Below are 15,769 nucleotides of genomic sequence, written 5' to 3' on the forward strand. Positions count from 1 at the left end.
GGGGGTAACAGGCAGACATGGCTTTTGACAGTGTCTGTCCTGGGCTCTGGATGGAGGGAGCCACTGGCTGAGATGGGTCAGAGGAGGGTAGATGAGGAGCCAGGATCCAACTGCCTGGCCTGAGAGGTGCCATGTGGAGGCAGTTGCCAGGCAGATATGTATGACCGGAGCTCAGGAGACAGAGCTGCACCTCATCAGCAGCTCAGAGGTAAAAGCCATTGCCCTGGAAGGGAAGTGTTGGGCATGGCTGAGCCACAGCCCTGCTCAGTGGCATGGACAGTCCATTCCATGCCAGGATTTTGACTATTCTGTGCTTATAAACTGCTTTTGTCCCTCTGAAAATGTGTGTGTGTGTGTGTGTGTGTGTGTGTCTGTGTGTGTGTGTGTGTGTGTGTGAGAGAGAGAGGGGGGGGGGAGGGGGGAAGGGAATGTGATTGTACTTAGAGAAAGTGTATATCCCAGGGGAAGAATGAAAAGGGATCCGAATTCCTCTTAGAGGGTGAGTTGCTCTACCTTCTTGGCTGAATTCAGTTGTTCATTGAGCAAATATGTACAGAGCCCCTAAGCCTTAGTAAGGGATGGCTACAGCAGACACAAGTCCCTGCATTGCTGGGGCTCACATCCTAATGAGAGCTGATTTCCATGCTTAAAGGTACAGTTCCTATTGATCAGGCAACATGGTGCCAATTACACATGAACATCTTCATTTGCTGGAGAATAGCTCCAGTGCTGGAGGGAGAACCCACTCGCTGTGAGATGTCACATCGGAGGGATTGGACTGCTTAGACCTCCCACCCTCCTCTCTCTCCAGGCTGTACGCTGAAACTCCAAGGCCCCTGTGTGAGGGGCACATGAGAACTCGATGCGGTGTTGTGTGCAGTGCGTGGACACATCAAGAAGGTGTGGGAGGTACACACTAGTGATTACAGCCAAGGCCAATGAAGTACCAGGTAGCACTTTGCGTTTTATTAATGACCCACTCTCAGCACACCTCTGAGAGCTCTGGCCTTCCCGTGTCTATGCCCGCAGGCACGGGGCAGGGGGAGGGGGGAAAGGGAAGGAGGGAGCAGCCCGAGGCCTGCAGGTCAGCTGCACTCCACCCCTGCGTCCTCGTTGTGGTTGCAGTTGTGAGAGCCCCAGTTACTCTTGTTGCAGCTCCACAGGGTCGACTCTGTCCCTCGACAGGCCACGTCGTCCAGCCAGATGGACCCAGAGCCTAGACACAGAGACAGGAGGGGACAGTGTGGGGTGAGGCTCAAAGCGGAGCAGCCCGTTGGTGGCTGGGGCTCCCAGTTTGGGTAGACTGCGGGAAGAAGGCCATAGGTCTTCAGGGGAAGAAAGGTCACAGGTCTGTCAGGGGAAAAAAGGTCATAGGTCTTCAGGGGAAGGAAGGTCACAGGTCTTCAGGGGAAGGAAGGTCACAGGTCTGCCAGGGGAAGGAAGGTCACAGGTCTTCAGGGGAAGGAAGGTCATAGGTCTTCAGGGGAAGGAAGGTCATATGTCTGCCAGGGGAAGGAAGGTCATAGGTCTTCAGGGGAAGGAAGGTCATAGGTCTTCAGGGGAAGGAAGGTCATAGGTCTGCCAGGGGAAGGAAGGTCATAGGTCTTCAGGGGAAGGAAGGTCATAGGTCTGCCAGGGGAAGGAAGGTCACAGGTCTGCCAGGGGAAGGAAGGTCACAGGTCTTCAGGGGAAGGAAGGTCACAGGTCTTCAGGGGAAGGAAGGTCATAGGTCTGCCAGGGGAAGGAAGGTCATAGGTCTTCAGGGGAAGGAAGGTCATAGGTCTTCAGGGGAGGGAAGGTCATAGGTCTTCAGGGGAGGGAAGGTCACAGGTCTTCAGGGGAAGGAAGGTCACAGGTCTGCCAGGGGAAGGAAGGTCACAGGTCTTCAGGGCCCTGAGCTGTAGACCTTTTCAGTTGCTTGTACCAATCTTTTTCTTTTAATCCAAACCTCGCGGAGTCACTTGCACCCAAAGGGAGAGAAAGCCCATGCCGCCCCTCCCGGCAAGAGGCAGCTGGTGGAGGACCACTTACCAGGGCCTATATTGAAAAGGGCCCTTCCCCCAGAGTAGCCCAGCATGCGGCAAAAGACAGTGGCGTCCGCATTGTCCCAGCCATCATCACAAATTGTCCCCCAGGCGTTGTTATAGAAAACTTCAGCCCGGCCTCGATTCGCAGAGCCCACAATCCTGACGGCTGCCAGGGATTCGCCTGAGAGGAAAACACAGGAGTGAGAGGTGAGGACGCCGCCTGGGGCTGGTGTGTCGGCTCTGCCTCTCCTACGAGGGCCGTCCTATAGTGAGAGGGGAAAGACCCTGCTTGGCCAGGAAGACCTCCGATAGCACCAACATGGCCTGCCTAGCAGCCTTCAGCCCCTGGACCCGCAGCCATGAGGCCAAAGATCAGGTGCCTCTGTGGCTGGTCTAGCAAATCCAGGTGACCGTATCTGGCCTGAGTTTCGGGGAGAAGAAAAGAAAAATAGAGAAAAAGGAAGAAAGAAAAGAAGAGAGGGAGAGAGAAAAGACAGGAGGGAGAGAGGGAAGAGAGGAAGAGGGGGAGCAGCGGGGAGGGGGCGCTGCTGCCCTGTGGCTGTGCTGTGAGCAGGCCCACTCAAGGGAAAGCCTGTTAACCTCCCCACAATGAGGCGTCTCTCTGAGAACCAAGACCCCCCCCCCCCCCCCCCCCCCCCCCGCCACACACACACAAGTGTCCAAGTACAGAACTGACTCTACAGCACAGAGTAAAGAGAATAAAAGCAGCAATTACCTTTCTGACCCTTTTCTCCCTTTACTCCTTGCAGCCCGGTAGACCCTGTCACAAGGAGAAAAACCAATGATTTGAAGGAAACAGGCCAGGACTCTCTCACCCTCCTTTGCCTGGGGGGAGAGGGGGTGGAGGATGGGGGGAGCCTTCGGAGGAGGTCAGCTTCTTGTCCCAGCTTTGCCGGTGACCGGGCATTAAGCGGACAGGAGGTTCCACAGAAAGTTAAGCCACAGCAGGAGGGATTTAAACTGGATTAGTGAGGGACTTCTGACTGGTAAGAGACAGGGAGGGACGCTTCTCCTTTGCGGGAAGCTGTCGTCAGGGAGGCTGTGCGGATGGCCGGGCACTGCTGGATGTGGAGTGGATGCATGTTCACGCGCGCCTGCAGGCTCAGTGCTGAGACCAACCCCAGCTCAGAACTCACCCACTGAACCCACAGACCTTCACCTTCTGCTTCTGAAAAATCCACGCCCCTACATCAGGCTCTCTCCTTGGCAACCACAAGATAGAAACAGGGCCTTACCTCTCATTCCTGGGTCCCCCTTCTGGCCGGCTGGTCCAGTTGCACCCTTGGAGCCCGCCAGGCCTGGGCTTCCCCTGTCTCCCTTCATGCCTGCGGGGCCTGGAGGAGAAGGACCCTCTGTCAGATCCTCCCCCTGCTGGCCATGAGCGAGTGGCCCTCGGTGCCTCCTGAGTGAGTGGCCCCGAACCAGCCGGGTTCCCCTCTGAACCGTTTGGAAATTCAGCGGGTGTCTTTGGTCCAACTGGGGGGGAGGGGGGGAAGGGTGGCAGCGGCGCATGGCTCGAATCACCGGTCTCCCATGTGCATGCTGGTTGAGAAACTGCTGATGGGAGTCCAGAGTGGTTGGTCCTCAGTGGACTGCATCATTGTGTGGGAGTTCTAGCCATTCTGGGAGAAGTTGCTAGAATGCCGCTAGGCCTCGTTTTCTCCTTGGTAAGTTAGGATAGGAACAGAGTATCCAGTGTTGAAGGAAGGAAGACTGCTCAGGTGCTGGGTCTGAGAAGCCCTGCCCTGGCACTCCCTGGGGTCGGGCAGCTCCCTGGGGTGGGGCACTGAGAAGACAGAGATGCTGAACCGAGTGCCAAGCACAACAACCAACTCCCAGCAAGGGCTTATGAGTGAGGAGGGTGTGAGTCCAGTGAGCAGAATGGGGGGAGAGGGTGCTGGAGGCACTATGGTGGCTGCACAGCCTAAGCCACTACCTGACCACCCGCTTTCTGGGCACTTTTCACCCTTCATCCTCCTCCCCCACCTTCCCCCATCCCCTCACTTCACTGACTTCCTGCCATTGCCCAGGTTTCCCAGGGAGAACATCTGAGGCTTGGGAAACAGAGCCTCGAAGCCTTCGCCTCAAATGGTCTCTGGCCGGTCACCCTGGGGCAAGGTCACAGCAGTGCCTTCAAAGTCAGCAAGCCAGCCTCGCCCTTTCCAGTCATCATTGCGAGGAAATTAAAATAGAGTCAGCCCTTTACCTGGAATTCCTGATTCTCCTTTTGTTCCTTTCTGTCCTTGAAGTCCTAAGATCAAAATACAAAGAAGAAGAGAAGATAATAAAACTTGGATATTAGACACTTTTAATCTTAGACAACCTCTACCTTTGTCTGATTAATGCAGATGGAAAGACGTGTTGGTTCTTCACGATTGTTTAAAGCCTGTTCCGCGGAGCACAGGGAGCGGACCCACATAAATGGGACCATGGGTTGGGGTGAGATAGAAATGTTCTGGGTAGACGTCCGAGTTAGACAGACAGACCCTGAACTTACTGGCTGGCCTTCCTTGCCAGTGGTAGCCTGACTTGGTGTCTAAATCCAGGTCCATTTCTTCCTGTTGTGTTTATCGGAAAAGAATTGAGAGATATTTTGCAAATAAAAAAAAAATTTTTCCCCCAGAAGACTGTGGAGGGTACTCAGAGTGAGGAGCTCTGCAGGCCCTCACCCATGAAGAGGTTCAATAGTTTGGTTGGTTTACTTCATTGTGATCCCCAGTGTGGCTACAGGTTTGTACAGCTAAAGGGTCTCAAGTCCAGAAAATGAAAAAATAATCACTGCAATTACTGATGATGGTACTATTTGTAGTTCTAATGGAAAAAGTTCTTCCTTCCATTCATACCCTCATTCATTAACTTCCTTGGAAGGTCCACTGATCCCAGCACCAGGTTGGGTCACTGGGGGATAATAATTTATTAGTTTAGCCACATCATGGCCTCTTGATTATAAGAGCCAACGTTAGTATCATTTCAAAGAAACAGGACTCTCCAAATCAGTTACACAAACTTGGGAAAATAAAACTTTATGGAGGTATATTGATGTGAAGTAACAGTAACTAGAGGATAACATAGAAATGCAGTCATCATCTGTGCTCATCGCCATGCCCTTGACTGTGATACAAGCCCAGACTCAACCAAAGGCCGCCCTTTGATGTTCAACAGGAACCACAGTTCCCCTCATTGCCAACTGCCTGGAGGGAATTTTTACATGGGGAAGTTCCTACCTCCCAGAGCCTGACTTTCTTGAGCACCTACTGTGTGCTGGTCAATGGAGGGCAAGCTGGAGGCCTGGCAGGTCTGTTGGGACACCTTGGAATAACCTGGCTCCTGGTAGCCTTTCAGATGCTTTGCCTGAGGCCAGGTGCTGCCTAGGGAGAAGGGTCAGAGGGCTAAGAAGCCATGAGCTGCCGCTACACGCCTCGGCACCAAGAGAAGCAGAATGCACTGGAGGGTCCTGAGAGGACAGCTGCTCCAGCCCCTCTTTGGCATGGAGACAGGACAGAGGCTCAGAGCTGCTTCTAGGAGTGGGGGGGGGAGGGAAAGGGGAGGGAACTTAGAGGCCTGACGCTGACAGGCAGGCCCCAGCTCACCCAGGACACCTATTCATGCTCTGATCCCTCTGTCTAGAATGCCTCACTCCTTTGATGCCCAGAGAACTCCTACTAATCCTGTAAAACCTGCTAAAAAGTCAGATGTTACTGACTGTGAAGCCTTCTTTGGTGATGCTGCACTCCCTCCCAAGGCAGCAGAGTGGCCAAGTCAGGCGCCCTGGCTGTGTCCACCTATGACATTGAGCAGGTGTCCCTCCCTGAGCCTCCCGTCCCTCTGCTGGGCTTACTGCCCAGCCAACCCCTGTTTGCTGTTGACCTGAGGTCATGGCAGGCAGAGGGGAGCAGATGTTTCCACTCTGCTCACCTGCATCTGAATCACGTGTCAAGATTAGAGAGGTGAAGACACAGTTGGAAACAGGTCTTTGCTTGTGACTAAGTGAAATCATGGTCCATTTGTAGACCCTTGACCCTCTCTGTCTGCATCCTAGGGCACATCCAATTGCAGACATCGCCACCTTAAGACTCTGTCCCTGGAAGCAAGGCTCAGGGATGCCAGCACTGTGACCACCCCTTATTGCCCCCTCATCCCTCAAAGAAGTGCCCCTCTCCAGCTGCCTTGGCTGCACTGACCGACAGACACCTGGAGCAGAAGGAGCCACAGGGAGGCCTTATTCATGAGGTCCGTGGTCCCTTTGGCCTGACCCTCCTCTGTTCTCACACCCTTTCTCTCAACCCTTCCCCTCCTGGGACTCAGCCTCTGCTGCGTTGACCAGGCTCCCTGCCAGGGCTTCACCTGCATGGGCTTGTTCCATCTCCCAGCAAGGCAGGCCCTTTTTATGGAGAAGGAAGCCCTCACTCAAAGATGGAAGGATTCCTCTAAGGCAAAGTTGGGGTTGGGTCATAGGGCCAGCCTCCCACAGGGCCCTGCAGTGGCCAGCTGGCTCACTGTCCAAGGACACTCGCATCTGGCCTGGGCCCTTCCTTTCTCCTGCACATAGTCAGACTGCAGGGTGACTCAGCATCGCCTACCCAGGGATTGTTAAAAAGCAACATGCTGGGCCCCACCCAGAGTGGCTGATTCCATGGATGGGTCCGGGTGAGACCTGAGACTGCATTTCTGAAAGGTTCCAGGTGAGGCTGCTGGCCCAGGGACCGCCTTTGGAGGGGCACCTCCCCAAACACACCTCATTCAAACTTTGGCCTGGGCTCACGGTCAGTCTCCTGCGAGCTGCCTTCCTGTGTGTGGGGAGACTCTGCCCCTCCCAGGCCTGAACACTCCCAGAACCTCTGGCCTTGAATGCTGCTAGTATATGTGTAACTGGTGGTGGCTTTGTCTGCACAACTCCCCTCTTCTGGCGGAGGAACAGAGTTGGGTTTGTGTGGTTTCTCTCTCAGCCTCTGGACTCCAGAGGACGCTGCAGAGTGCCTGATATCAGCTGTCCCATAGAAGGACTAGAAATTGCTTCACAACAAATCAAGGCCACACCCTATTGCGTCAGGGAGAAAAGGTTGAAAATGGGCTCTAGTCTAGAGGTCTATAAATGGCACTGGAAAGCGGATGATGCTGGCTTTTCCTCTTGACCACAACAGACTGGTTCCTGGTCTCACAACCATATAAGCTGAGAGGGCCCAACATATGTATTTACTCAGGTCTTTACTCAGGGGGATATTTACCCCAGCGTCATTTAGATAGGAAGCAAATGCCTTCCTACTGTTTACTGTTCAGCTGGTGTCCTGCCTAAAAATTTTAGACTGTTCCTGCTCCAGGAGAACATCAGCTATTTCAATCTCAGAGTGCTGCTGGGCTGGCCAGACCCAGATATTACTCTAGAGTGCTCCTCATACCTCACAGAGGGGGAAACTGAGACCAGGGAAGGCAGGTACCCTCCCACTGTCACCTCCATAGTCAATGGCAAGTCCAAGTTGAAGTGCAGGTCTCCTGACTCTGATCGAATATAGAAATTCCGATACTTTAGGAAACTTCCTTCAATCCCATCTTGATATACAGACTAAGTACAGCCTGGCAAACTTAGGGTTAATTTCATAACCAACAAATGGAGCTGCGTGTCAAGAAGTAAGCGAGTGGGTAGCTGACCCAAAACTGGGAGGCACATAGACTCCTGCAAATGCTTCTAAGAAACTTAGAGAAGAACAAGGAAACAATTCTAAGTGACAACCTAGTAATATGATGGTAGAAGTTAATAAACTCTTGGACTAACTCCTTACTTAGAATGGGGAGAAAGTAAATTCACAATATAGGGATTGATTGCTATTATGGAATATTTTTGTTGCTTATCTTTAAAATAAAACATTGTAAAATACAGATGAGAACATAGATTTTAAGTAATTTTGCACTTTGGGTTTGCCTCAAGAGGAAAATAAAAGAACAGGAAAATTCATGTTCTTGTTATATTTTGGACTTGAAGGTTGTTGAGATGAAAAACTTCTGATCAGATTCGTGTTTTGGAGCTTAAAGATTTGGCTGCTTCTAACATTAGCCCATGAGATGGAAATAGAAAGAAATGCCATTATGACGAGTTGAAGCGAGTCCTCCTCATTTCCAAACAAACTTTATGGAATGCTGAGCTAAAATTCATTTAGGGGTGGTTGTTTGTTTGTCTGTTTATTTTTGAAAAAAAAAATTAAGTGATTTTGCAATTGTTTAAAAGACAAAAGTTAGAAAAACTAAGTTCTGGGGGTTGGGTAGACCCCTGCTTTGTGAATGGGAACGGAAACTTCCATTGGAGAAGCTCTGCTGGGTGGGAATGCCTACTTACTAAGCTGTGCAGTTCACCTTCCATGGATGAAAGGGGTTCTCGCCACCACCCTTCATCTCAGATGGCTCCTCTTTCTCCAGAGGTGTGAGCGAGAGGAAACATTTCACCAGAATGGGTTGGCATGTGGTTAGTGACTGTTTATGACAGCAGGGAGATTTGGTGACTAAGCCAGGATTTACCCTCTTACCGTGGGGTGGGAGGTAGGGGCAATTCTGTTCATGTTGAGTCCTATTCTCTGTGTTATTCTACACAACAAAGTCTGGAAAAGAACCACCTTTGAATCAGACTTTGAGGTTGAGCTCCAGATTCCGCTCCTGGAAAAGAGCGTTTGCTCACTGGCAGCCTTTGCTTCCTTGGCTGTGAGGTAGAAGATGGTGAAACTCAGGTGTGGTGGTAAATGAAATAACACCGTGGGAATCAAGTCTGGCTCAGTGTCTGGCCCAGAGGTATTGTTGATAATGAACAGACTTCTTGTTTTTATTATTAACGCATGACATTGAAAGCTAGCTATTGCCCAGGTCAAACCACGGCACTGTGATTTCTGTTTTCATCCAATGCAGCCAGATATCCTCTTGAGAGATTAATGATTTTATTTACAGAATGGTAAAAACATCAGTTTGAAAAATGGGCTTGATAGAATCAAAACTGGACAAACCCCACAGGACCTCTTGTTTGGGGAATACCGATGTCCTGACATTGAAAAGTCTGCATTATCTTCCATGATGAGATCTGGCCACCACTCTCCACCCATCCTTCCTTCTCCCGCTTCAGAAAGCTAACCTCTCCCAAAGTCCAGTAACCTTTTCCTTTAGGATGATATCTAGAACTGGCTCTGATGGGCCAGATAGGGTCCGATCTGTGGAATTCCCTTCTGAGATGTTCAAGGCAATCATTGGCATTTGTGTGGGAAATCTATGCAAGTTTACCGAAGTTGTAATTATCACATTTCTCAAAATGAAACTGTCATTCACCATGTTTACTTGGGCAGCTGGGATTTGCCTGATTGGTATTTACCACTAAGTCTGATGGATGGAGGTCCCTGGAAGGGTGCCCGATGAATAGACAAGGATTCGATGATGAAGTGAAAGTGGTCCCAGACTGGGGTAAAACGGGGATGGGGTTGTGGGTGAATGAGAAAGAGCCAAAACAGGGCCTGAGAGCTTCAGGTTTCCTTCCAAGAGTGGAAGAAGCTGCTGTAGCTTCTGCTCTCATCCTTTTGGACTGGGATGGAGGGTAAGTGTCACTCATCAGAGTGTGCTGATGGGGACGAGGGACACCTTTAGCTGCCTGGGGAGGAAGATAGTATGATAAAGTGTAATGGCTAAAGCCCAGCTTTGGGCCAGCCGGGCTGCCTCTCTCACTGTGAAACAGCCCTCACGAGAGTGCGTAGCCCATTGGGCTGTCCTGAGAGTGCTCATGGTTAGGAGCTGCTCTTACGCAAACGCTCCAGGGTGCAGGGTGCAGGGCAGGGTTCCTGCTCTCAGAGAGTGGCACAGCACCCCTTTGGGTACAATCATGTTTTAGCACAAATATTCTTGCTTAACCTAGCAAGGCGGGGAGGCGGGGAGGCAAGGAGGTGAAGGGATGCTCTCTGTTTATAACTGAGGGAGGAAAGCCATCATCTCCATGAAGCCAAGCAGAAAACTTAGAGGCAAGACAGCGTCAGGTGCCAACATCAGTCACCCTGAGATTTTCAGGGAAAAGGGAGGTATAGGATCAGAACGGGGAGCTGCACCCACAAGAAGTCTTTCTGGAAGGTGAGACCTTGCTGGTGGCCATAGGTGGCCTCAGGAGCAAAGCCCTTCTGTACTAACACAGTCTGTGAGAAAGAAAGCAGCTCCAAGGCTGGGTGGGTTGGAAGAAGGGTGGGTATAGGAGCTGCCTGCGCCATGGCTCCTGACAACCTTTAGGAGAACCCCAGAGGGCAAAAGCCCAAAGTCCAAAGCTGACTAGCAGCTGGCCTCGCCTATCCCCTGAACCAGAGCTCCGCAAGCAGGTGCCAGGGATACACCCTACAGAGCTCTCCCTCCGCCATGTCTCACCGGCTCTGTCCGCTCTCTAGGCTTGCCTTCCCCTCAGGCACTGACTTCAATGGCTCTGTGTCCTCTCTCTAGATTTTCCTTCCCCTCCTGCACATGTCTGAGGGGACTCATCCTTCAAGAGTCGGCTCATGCTCTTACATCGCCCCTGCACTGGACTGCCATTCACCACCCGCACCAGACCCCAGCCACTGCTACCCTGAAGCATTTAGCAGGTTTAATTCACATTTGTTTAAGGAATTAATCAGTTAATCACTTGCTCAATAAAAACTGAGAGGTCCTGACTCTGGTGTAGGTCCATAGTATGGCCCTGGGGTGAGGGCATCTACGTTTGCTAACACCAGCAGGACCTGGCAGAGGAGGGGACTGCAGCAGGCTGCCCACAGGCGTCCTTGGCAGACACGCAGCCCTTTCTCACAGCCCCACATGCTATAGCACCTCCTGGCCTGCACCCAGCTTTCTAAATGGCATGTGACTATTTTCCACGCAAATGTCCACATCAAAGTGTGCCTGACACAGTACAGCAAGTCTGTACTAACCCGTATGTCTGAGGGCAGGAGCCAGGTCTTATGTTCCATGCGGATCCAGCACCCAATACAGTGGCGCCAACTTTCTAGACCATTGCAGGTGTCCAGACTTGGGTAGTGACTAGATAAAGCTGCCATAGTGGTGTGCACACTAGACTGCATCGGTGTGACGGTTTGTAAGCTAGACCAAGCTGGCACGGTGGTTTATAACACAGACTAGATTGACATGACAGCCTATAACGTAGCTAAGGTGGCACAGAGGCTTAGAAAGTAGCCTCTGTGAGTTCAGTTGCTGTGGACTGCTCTTCCCAGTCTGAGAACCCTGGGAGGATATGCAAGAAGGGATTTCTTGACACCCCATGCTAGAATCCCTGACCCTTGGGCCCCGCTCAGGTCAGCAGGAGAGAGTGGAAACCATGCCCACAGGTGGAAGGCAGACCAGGGGGACAGCATGGCCACGGTGCCCTGCTCTCCTCTGGGACATTAGAGGTTTGGTCGTGGCATTCAAGGCCTTTAGGGAATCCTGGGCAGAGGAAGATCAGCCCTAGGACCTCCAGGGGGCAGCATACAGGAGGCTCTCTGCCTCCCTCTGGGGAGCCAGCAGGGAGCCAGTTCTCCATCCCATCCATTGCCGCCTGCCCGCCGACCCACACCCTCTGTCACCTGTGTCTCCTTTGCTTCCTTTCATGCCGTTGGGTCCTGGACTCCCTGGTCTCCCTGGTGGTCCTGGACAACAGACGTGACGGTGAGCATGAGTTAGGTAGATGGACCTTCACACATCACTCCCCAATGCCCACCACCAGATGAGACCTCACCTGTTAGCCCAGTGGCGCCAGCACTGCCAGGCTCACCCTTGGCACCTGGGGATCCTGCCGCACCCTGAGGGCCTCGAGGACCCTCTGCTCCAGGTGGTCCTGAAAGTAAAGTCATGACTGCATGTCTGGGTGGCCGGCAGAGGGCCTGACCGCCGTCCCCTCCACACACCTCTGTTCTCAGCAGTGACCCGTGGATGTCCTAACACCTAATGTGTTCCCTGGAAGCCAAGAGGCAGCCCTCACGGGGGAGGGGGGGTAGATTACAGTCTCAGCTTGGGGACTCACTAGGAAGCGGGCCGCAAAGGTCTAGCCCCACCCTGGTGGCAGAGGGTGAGCCTAAAGAGGAGCATCAGCAATGCGGCTGCCCTGCTCCTCGGGGGAGGGACAGGCTTTAGAAGCAGGTGCTCTGCATGAATACCACAATGCAATCCGGTACTGGAGGCAGGCCCTGCACTTGACTTGGCCCAGGGACTGTGGGAGATGGCATGGTGCCCACATCCTACAGTTCTTACCTTGGTCTCCTTTGATTCCAGGAATTCCAGCCACACCTACAATTAAGAAGGACTTGTAGAGATTTTTTTCCTGTCTCCCAGCCTTCCAAGGACAGTAAATGAAACACGTAGAAGCCAGTGGACCTGACCATGCAGCCTCTTACCTGGAGAGCCTGGCTTCCCAGCATCCCCTTTACTGCCCTGGGCTCCGGGGGGCCCCATGACCCCCATGTCTCCTTTCATGCCCATGCTCCCCTTGCTTCCTGCAAAACCAAGGAGTCAGAGTCAGGCCTGGGAGGAGGGCGAGCCTGGGCACCAGGTCCCACTGACACATCTCTCCCCCTCAAAGACAGGATGGCTGCCCCAGAGACAGCCATAAACTCATCAGAAATGGATGAGATGACCTGGCCTGGCTGCTGGGCAGTGGAAGGTCTGGCTTTATGGGCCCAGATCTGTGCTCAGATCCCCTTGGGAGGGACCACAGCCCAGGCTCAACTCATGCTGCCCGGCTTACTTGTGGAATTATTTTTATAAGCCTTCCAAACTGAAATCCGAATATTCCAGAAGGCAGGCCCCAAATGCTGAGCATCAAAACCGTGAAGCATCGATGGAGAGGAAAACAGTGCAGCAGCTCATTTTCCTGCCAGGGTTCCTGCCACCAGCTTTCCTTGTGCCCAAGGTTTCAAATTTTCCACTTGTCATCAGCATTCTAGGCTTGCCCTGGCCAGTCCACTCCTCAATCCTCCGGTGCTCCCTCCTCTTTCCTGCCAGTGCCTGGTGCATATCAACTGAGGGCGGCTCCTCACAGGGAAGGATCCATCAGCCCCTCCCCACATGGAGAGTGGGGTTTGAGGGCGGGCTGCATGGCCCTTGCCAGCACACCACGTAGGCCAGCTCGTCAGGAACCCACGGGCTGGCTGGGGTTCAGGAAGCTGCTGAATTCCACCGTCAGCCACGACCCAGCTGAGCATCTCCCCCAGGCCCTGGGGCTGGCCTGTGGGGATAGAATCGATTGAAGGCCTCCATGCCCATACCATTCAGGTATGGCATCAGAGCTGGAGAGGGCCCAGGAGGCCCGAGGCTTTCTCCCTGGTGAAGAGGAGGAGAGATGCAGCTTGTACAAAACTCTCTGAGTCTAAGCTTTGAGTGATGTTAGGGACAAGACCGGAGAATCAGCTTCTTGGAGACACTTTGGGTCCTTAAAGAATGATTATTTCTCGATGGGAGACAAAACGAATGTGAAGAGCTTGGTTAGAGTTGACAGTGTGACAGCAACCTTGATGCAGACAGTAAGAAGGCAGCTCTTGGCCATTCAGAGAGTTCGCTTGGGCACAAAGGCCAAAGGGCTCTCGTTAGAAGAGACTAAAAGTGATTTCCCTGGAGGAATTGCTTGGGGCCCCACAGCTCTGGGCCAGCCAGGACCACCACACTGTGACCACTGAGGGGCTGGATGGGGTTTCTGGGTGTGGCCTGGTGGATAACTTCATGTCTCCATCAGAGGGGACAACCCTAGAAGCAGAGCCGCATCGGGACAAAGACCAGGTGCCAACTGAGCAATCACAGCTGGGTCTGACCGCAGACCTTCCCACTCACAGCTGACAATGGAGCGTGCCCCTGGGCCTTCACCACTGTCTGCTGGGACAAAGCTCAGTACCACCAGGGCAGGTCGCACGTGAGGGGCTAGCCCTGTTCCCCAAGTGTGGCACGCAGTGGGTGGAGGGTTTGTGGTCCTGGAAGATCAGGGGCAGAAGAGAGCAGGCCAGAGTCTGATTTCCGGAGAACGGAAACTGCCGCGTCTCCCCTCGCTCACCACAGTGTTCCCAGGCTGTGCCGGGTGTGGACACAGTGCCTCCTACGGGCATGGTGAGTGGATGGGAAACAGGATGCTCAGGCTCCTTGGGAAAGGCCTGGTGCCCACAGGCCTGGCTGCTGCCCCCTCTCTGGCTCAGGCAGTGCCACCCTGGCAACCAACCTTTGAGGCCAACTGTCCACCACCCGCCTGGTGCAAGGAGACTCTGCAGTCCCTCCTGGAGGAACTCCGCACCTTGTTTTCCATCCCAGCAGCTGCTGTCCCTAAGCCTTGGTCTGTTCATTCACCAGGGGGCAGCCCCAAGCCTTCCCTGCTCTTCCTCGCTCACCCCCGCACAACTGCTTCTCCTGAAACTTTTGCCCATTGGTCTTCGTCCTGCTGGCACCACTAGAGCGAGCCCACTTTCTCCCCCACAGGTGCCTTCCTAAGACCTGAGGGCAGCTGGCGGCCCTGCCCAGGGCTCTCTCCCCAAGGCAAGTGTACTAGCTCCTTATCATGTACGTGACCTCAGTGTGCGGTGACAGAAGCACACTCTGCTATGTCTTATGTTCCTGTTGTAATTCATCCTCATTAAAGGCAAATGCTGTTCTCCTCTTTGGTTAGGTGAGTAAATGGAGGCTCAGAGAGGTTAGGTCGTTTGTCACACAGCTAGTGAGCCACACTGGAACTAGATCTGTCTGATCTTGGAGCAGAGTATTTCCTTCCCCCCAGGCCCCACCTGAACTGGGTCACCACGCCCACTTCAGGACCGACTTGGGCGCCTCACTTTCTTTCCCTGTGACTTCCTAGCTGCCCTGTCCCCAGGTGCCACCCGGTACGACACATTGTCCCTTTGCAATGCTCTGACTCCACATTCCTGCCCTTGGCTCACCTGGATGGCAGCTACCGCACCTCCCATCTCAGGACGCTGGTAGGCAGAGCTCAGCCCCGCCCTCAGTAGGTGCCGAACAGACATGGCTGCATAGAGTGGGCCCAGCCCCCAGGCCTCCCAGCGGCACCCACTCCCAGCAAGGCCCTTACCTGGGAGGCCGGGGTCTCCTTTGTCTCCCCTAGCGCCAGCATCCCCTTTGGGGCCAGTGAGACCCCCATCGCCTTTGCTGCCCTTCTGTCCTGGGGTGCCTGCGGAGGGAATGGCCGGTGAGGTGGGCTCCCAGCATCCTCCTGGGCATGGGCTCCTGGGCAGTGGGCAGGGGGCATTCTGGGGAGAGAAGGACGTCCCCAGAGGAAATCTGGAGTGGGTAGCTTATCTCGTGGGTAATCTCACGGTGGCCCAGTAAGACTCCGGAGAAGAGGGCAGTAGGAGGGCACCAGTGCTCTGGGGCTGGGGAGGTGCCAAGGGGAAGGGGACAACGGATGAACAGGTGCCTGGACCCATGCCCACTCATTCCAAGCAGAGAAAGCTCAAGTTACCAGTGGCTCCTGGCTTCCCTGGAGCACCCTGCGGTCCTTGGAGACCTGGGAGAAAGGAGGGAGCATCAGTCACTCTGCGGCCTGGGGTCTTCAGTCAGCGGGCATCTGGGCCCTGCCCTGGGCCAGGCACCCCGCAGGCGGTCTCTTTCTCTCTCCGCCTCTGTGTCTCCTCTTTACACGCACACTCAGAGGCACATGTGCATGCGTGTGTGAGCACGTGGTGTGCAGGGGCCCGTGTAGGTTCCTCTCGGCACCATCAGATCCTCCCATTGTTTGCCCACCCTCCCCCCTGAAAACCTCC

The 15,769-nt window shown here is 53.7% G+C and overlaps 1 protein-coding gene across 1 annotated transcript in view; it reads right to left on the minus strand.

The window, feature by feature from the left end:
• Positions 1–944: 944 nt before the first annotated feature.
• MARCO (macrophage receptor with collagenous structure) overlaps positions 945–15,769 on the minus strand; it is a 31,580-nt gene continuing 16,755 nt past the window's right edge. The window contains exons 6-16 of the mRNA XM_084892227.1: positions 15,469–15,513; positions 15,079–15,177; positions 12,413–12,511; positions 12,270–12,305; positions 11,758–11,856; positions 11,606–11,668; positions 4,255–4,299; positions 3,284–3,382; positions 2,764–2,808; positions 2,032–2,208; positions 945–1,216 (exon numbers count right to left, since the gene is read on the minus strand). Coding sequence (XP_084748353.1) covers positions 1,086–1,216; positions 2,032–2,208; positions 2,764–2,808; positions 3,284–3,382; positions 4,255–4,299; positions 11,606–11,668; positions 11,758–11,856; positions 12,270–12,305; positions 12,413–12,511; positions 15,079–15,177; positions 15,469–15,513 — 938 coding nt within the window. The 3' untranslated portion in view covers positions 945–1,085. The remainder of the gene's footprint in view (positions 1,217–2,031; positions 2,209–2,763; positions 2,809–3,283; positions 3,383–4,254; positions 4,300–11,605; positions 11,669–11,757; positions 11,857–12,269; positions 12,306–12,412; positions 12,512–15,078; positions 15,178–15,468; positions 15,514–15,769) is intronic.

This window comes from Pipistrellus hanaki, assembly GCF_964339955.1.
Source record: "Pipistrellus hanaki genome assembly, chromosome: 8".
In the NCBI taxonomy this organism is placed as follows: domain Eukaryota; kingdom Metazoa; phylum Chordata; class Mammalia; order Chiroptera; family Vespertilionidae; genus Pipistrellus; species Pipistrellus hanaki.